Source organism: Xyrauchen texanus, chromosome 5 (genome assembly GCF_025860055.1).
Source record: "Xyrauchen texanus isolate HMW12.3.18 chromosome 5, RBS_HiC_50CHRs, whole genome shotgun sequence".
NCBI lineage: Eukaryota > Metazoa > Chordata > Actinopteri > Cypriniformes > Catostomidae > Xyrauchen > Xyrauchen texanus.
The window spans coordinates 1,034,182-1,040,292 of NC_068280.1; the positions used below are offsets into that span (position 1 = coordinate 1,034,182).

The 6,111-nt window shown below is 42.6% G+C and overlaps 1 protein-coding gene across 1 annotated transcript in view; it reads left to right on the forward strand.

Annotated features, from left to right (window-relative positions):
- LOC127643887 (zinc finger protein OZF-like) overlaps positions 1–6,111 on the forward strand; it is a 48,310-nt gene that overhangs the window by 5,649 nt on the left and 36,550 nt on the right. The window contains exon 3 of the mRNA XM_052126820.1: positions 3,604–3,863. Within this exon, the coding sequence (XP_051982780.1) occupies positions 3,604–3,863 (260 nt within the window). The remainder of the gene's footprint in view (positions 1–3,603; positions 3,864–6,111) is intronic.

Below are 6,111 nucleotides of genomic sequence, written 5' to 3' on the forward strand. Positions count from 1 at the left end.
TTTAGCACAGTGGTTCTCAACCCTGTTCCTGGAGCTGCACAATTAGAGATACAAACAAAGCAGGGAAGCTGCACAAACGCATAACACAAAACACAACCATCCAATAGTGCAGATCTAGTGGTGGTGGCGTAGTGGGCTACAGCACATAACTGTTAATCAGAAGGTCGCTGGTTCGATCCCCACAGCCACCACCATTGTGTCCTTGAGCAAGGCACTTAACTCCAGGTTGCTCCGGGGGGATTGTCCCTGTAATAAGTGCACTGTAAGTCGCTTTGGATAAAAGCGTCTGCCAAATGCATAAATGTAAATGTCATGTAAATCTACCACCAGCACTTGTGTACTGCTGCTGCTCCAAAGCGTCATGTGCACAAACTGTATACTATCTAGGTGATCCTGGCCAGCTTGGCTGAATGGCATAATGCTAATCAATGAAATCTCTATCTGTACTCCACATTTAGACTGAATGGCTTCAATGTCTAGTGACTTAACTCATATTGTGTATCTGGTAAGTAACGTAGACTAGCTATGTGTGGATACATTGAATCTAATGATCTACGATAGTGATGTGTGCCAGGCTACATTTGGCTACGGCTTACCTTGTTAAAGATGTGCTTCTTTGTGTCATGGTCAAAACCAGACCTTAACGTGCAAGCTGATAGAAAAAAGCCCTAGCAGCCACCTGAGCAAATAGCATTTTCAGAGAAACACTTGCAGCATGCTGCAGATAAACCAGATTATCTGCAAAACTGATCAATTTAAATGTTAGAAAACGAGTCACATCTTATTCATGCAGATTCTTTAAGTTTTTATTTTTGGGGTTGTGGTTGCCCAAGTTGTTACTGTACAGTTATAAAAACAAGGGCTCTGAAGAGGTTTTACTGTTAAATTATTTATAACATTCAATAAACGATTTGCATATTATTCTGCCATTGCTGTTTTCATCCAGCTTATGAGTATTGGCAAAATACAAAATAAGTTTACCTCTACTAGCATCATTTGTTTGCTGATTCAGCTTGCTTTGATGTTTTGTATCTGTGGAATGGGGGGCTTGGTCGTGTGTTGGTCTGCGGGAGAGGGAGAGCGGTAAGGCTCGTCATCTGGGACGTAATTACCTCTAACACCTGTCTCTCATTATATTGATGGCAGAGGGAGACCTGAAAAGGCATGCTAGAGCCTGAAGCTGTTGTTTGTTTGGCAAACAAGTGCCATTTTTTACATTTCACTTGACTGAGAACAATAAAACACACTTTTGACTGTTTGCTGTCTCCTGACTCCTCCTTTGCCCAGAATTTCGAACTTAGAAAACTTTGGAGGAGTATGCAATTATGGAGTCCTCTCCGCTTGGCGAAGTCTTCAAAACCCTCGCCAGCATCCAGCAGACTCAACACCTGAACATGCCCTCATGGACGTACGCCTGGAGCAGGAACAGCTCATGTCCCTCCCCCCCATCCCATCCCTCCCAATACCCCCAGATCCAGCTCCTCGGAAGTGGGGAGGAGCCCACCCACACCCCACCCCAAGACCCTTCTCCTTGTCTGTCTCTCCTAGTCTCCCTCTGCTATCCTCCCCAACCACCAGGTTGGCGAGACCACCCCCACAAGTGCGGAAGGAAGACCTAGGGCAGTCTGCTGAAGCTGTGGGGAAGCCGGCTACAGTCATTACCGATGTTTGGTGATGGAGATGGGGATACTGGTCTGGATCCCCGACAATCCACAGGGTGCCCCCAATCGGGCAGGGGCCTATTGGATACTGGTAAGAGTAAAAGGGATACACATCAAGCTTTGGTGGGTACAGGTGGTTCTCAAACCTTGATCAACCAACGCTTGGTGCAAGGCGGGGCATTGGATAAGAATAAATGAGTGAGGGTGAGTTGTGTGCATGGTGATATTCACAAGTATCCAGTGGTTACCATTGAGATACGATTCAAGGGAAAAATGCATAGAGTAGAGGCTGTGGTTAATTCCTCCCTCACCCATCCACTAATTCTGGGAATCAATTGGCCTGGCTTTAAAAATGTATTGAGGGTAATGTGTGTGGATGGGTCCTGCAAAGTAGTGTTGCGGTGTGTGACGTGCGACTCTATGGCTGGAGAGGCGGTGCCAGGGCTGTCAACTCCTGCTCCATGTCAGGATGATGCAGATGAGGGAATTCCCATACTATGAGGCTTCCCTGAGGGGGATTTCCCTCTGGAGCAGTCATGTGACAAGACCCTCAAACACACCTTTGACCAAGTGAAAGTAATTGATGGTCAACCCCTCCAGCCTAATTTTGTGCTCACATACCTGTACTTTTCTATTATCAAAGAGCAGTTGTATCGAGTGACGCAGGACACTCAGAATAAAGAGAATACAACTCAGCTGTTAGTACCAAAGACCCGTCGGGAAACACTTTTCCAAGCGGCTCACTATAAGCCAGTGGCTGGTTACTTAGATCACGAAAAGACTTTGAACTGCATAATGTCCCGTTTCTTTTGGCCAGGCATCCACGGCAACGTCCGCAAATGGTGTGCAGTGTGCCGTGATTGTCAGTTGGTGAATCCACCGGCCACTTCAAATGTGCCATTGCACCCTCTTCTGTTGATCGAGGTCCCCTTCGAGAGAATTGGCATGGACCTCATCGGACCATTAGAGCAGACTGTATGTGGCCATCGCTTTGTATTATTTCTGGTGGACTATGAAAAGCGATATCCGGAAGCAGTGCCCCCGAACAACTCAGCACGTAGTGGTGCTCTAGCAGGACGTGGGAGGGGAGGAACGGCCAGTACTATTCATTAGTCGCAAGATCTCCTTCAGGGAGACAAAGTACAGTACCATCAAGAAGTGTCCTGTGATTAAGCGGGCTGTTCTTAGCCTCCGTTACTACCTGCTGGGGCAGGTCTTCACCCTCTGATCTGATCACGCTCCTCTGCAGTAGATCCGCCGCATGAAGGATACTAATGTGCGGATCACCTGTTTGTCTCTGGCTCTTCAGTCCTTTAAGTTCGAGGTGATCCACAGACCGGGGGCACAGATGGTTGTAGCTGACTTTCTCTACAGAAATGGGATGGGGGGTTGGGGTAGGCATGCCAGATGTTGCCATGGCCTGAGTCAGCAGTGGGGGTATGTGGCATGGGGGTGTGTGGTCATGTGTCAGTCTGCAGGAGAGAGAAAGCAGTAAGGCTCGTAACCTATCTCTCATTATAGTGATGGTGGAGGGAGACCTGAAAAGGCATGCCAGAGAGTCAGAGGGAGAAAGAGACCAGAGCCTGAAGCTGTTGTGTGTTTGGCAAATGAAAGCCCTTTTTGTTTAAGTTTCACTAGACTGCGTGAGAAAAATAAAACACTCAGCTTTGACTGTTTGCTTTCTCCTGACTCCTCCTTGCCCAGAACTTAGAACTTTCAACAGTAACTAATGCAGCGACATAAATAAAGATTTGTGTTGCCACTTAATGTGGTCAAAAGCTCCAGGTCCATTCTTGTTCAGTTTATTTATATTCCTCCTAAAACTACAAGAATTTTGTCATCTTCTATGATCACACCCCTATTTTCAGCCATGTTCATTATAAATGTTTAATGAGATAATTAATATCTGACTATCACTTACTCTTATGTTCTATACATGTAGATGCAGACAAAGGTTTATCTTTTAATGGAGAAATGGCTTCTACGTCAAAAGAGCATCTGACAGCACAGAGTCTTTCCTGCATCACCTGTGAGAAGACATTCAACTCAAAGGGACATCTAGCGAGACATGAAAGAAATCACACAGAACAGAAATTCTTCAAATGCAGGAGATGTGGGAGCAGCTTTTCTACCGCAGAAGAGAAGAAACTGCATTCAGAAGTGCACAGAGGAAAGGGGTTCTGTTGTGAGCAGTGCGGGAAGGTTTTCTTTGTTCCTTCTCTTCTAGAAGTTCACAAGAAGACACACAGTGATGAAAAGCCTTTCCACTGCAGTGAGTGTGACAAGTGTTTCAAAACTAAAGGAAGTCTTGTTATACATGAGAGAACACACACGGGAGAGAAACCATACAAGTGTCCTCACTGTGAGAAGAGATTCACTTACGGAAACTATCTAAAGATACATGTCCGTTCGCACACCAATGAGAGGCCGTATCAGTGCAGTGAATGTGGGAAAACCTTTGCAGGGTCAGGTAGTCTAAAGTCACATCAGAAAATACACTCTGAAGAGAAACCCTATCAATGCTCACACTGTGATAAACGTTTCCGTCACAAATCTCAGCTGAGACTCCATGAGAGAATGCACTCTGGAGAGAAACCTTACCTCTGCTCTCATTGTGGAAAGAGCTTTTCTGGTCCAAGTAGTCTTCAGTTTCATCTGAGAGTCCATACGGGAGAAAAGCCTTATAACTGCAGCGTTTGTGGGAAGAGTTTCAGTAAATATGGTGTCTTTGTAAATCACCAGAGAATTCACACTGGAGAAAGACCTTACAAATGTACTCAGTGTGACAAAACGTTTGCTCGACCAGATGTCCTGAAAACCCATCTGAGAATGCATACAGGAGAGAAACCTTACAGCTGCTCTATCTGCGGGGAGGGATTCGCTTATTTAGGAAGTTTTAATATTCATAAAAAGAAACATGCAAAAGAACAAACAGTCCTGGAATCTTTATAACATCTTTTCACAGCTAAATCTGTTAAAAAGAAGCTGTACATTGTGCTCTTATTGACAGTAGGGGGCAGTATCACATTAACCTTTGATGTGGATCGAGAATAAAGATTTCATTTAAATATTTAATGTAGCAGTTTTAGTAACAATATGATTTAATCAAGGGGTCAGAGTTTGGCTGTTGGAGTAATTGCTAGTCAATGGATATTTTTTAAAGAGCTTAGAAAATTGAATTTTCTCCCCGTCTGCTGCCTTTGACGTCACAAGACTCACAATGTTATTTTCATGCATTTCTAGAGTTATGTAAGGGATTATGTCAATTACATTACAAGGGGATGAGATGGACAATCTCGAGTTTCAAATCTTCATTGATTTTCAAAACACAAAAGGAAATATTTTTCTCTAGTGCTACAACTAACAGTTATTTTGATAATCGATTACACTGGACTGGGAATCTATTTCAAAAATAATAAATTCTTCAATTTACGAGGTGTTGGGAATTGAGAATTTTTCCTGAAGCCTTAACAGCACTAATTCAAAATGACTGCAGCTCAATGATCATAATTTCCTGTGTGATTTTATAGTCATTCAATCATCAGTAAATTGGTCCTATCTTTTTATCTGAATGAAGCAATCACATAAGCCCTTCAACACATCAGATTACTGCTTTCCAGACCGATATAGTAACAATCATTGGACCGACTCACTGACAGACAGTCGTTGATTGATTTCCTCAATAAATAATTACTTCTAGACAAGGCTGGAGCCAGGAAATTACTTTTGGGTGGGCCTCAATAAAAATGGATGGGCCAAATTTGTGCCTAAATTGTTTTTCTCCAAATTTGCCTTTGCAACAGAAAGGCGTTCCTCACATTCTGGTTGGGCCTGGGTCTAATTTGGGGCTACGCCACTGCTTCTAGATGTGATATTAAATATTTATCTTATTGATTTGATAAAGATTTGACTTATTATGGAAAAGAACGTGTTTTATGAGTGTAACGGAGACGTTTTTTGTTTATTGACTACAACTGAAGAGAAACCGAGATGTCTTCGTGAAACTCTACACAAGGGGAAGAAATTAATTTAATATTAGCCTAGTTACGGTTAATTAAACGTTTTTAATGTCTTTCAATATATTTCTGATTTTAAAAACCCTTGAATGTGTTTCATTGATTATTTGAAATAATTTACTACAATATGGGTGCATGTCCATGATGCTGAGCTACAGTTTTAGGAAACTGAAAAAAGTTTTCAGTGTTGACGTACAGCAGGGTTGCATAAGTTATATATTAGTTTTCCTAAATGTGTTGTGGATTATTTTAATGATTATAAAATAAAGTCATTATAATAATTTATCATTAGCTTGTCTGTTTATTGAGGTTGCAGAAAGGTTCTGGAAATTAAGACATTCAGGGAGCCATCATGAACAACCTAAAACAAATGTTATATTTCCGTAAAGGAAACTTTTCCTGGGAAACCAAAAACGCACTTTAAAGCTTTGCTC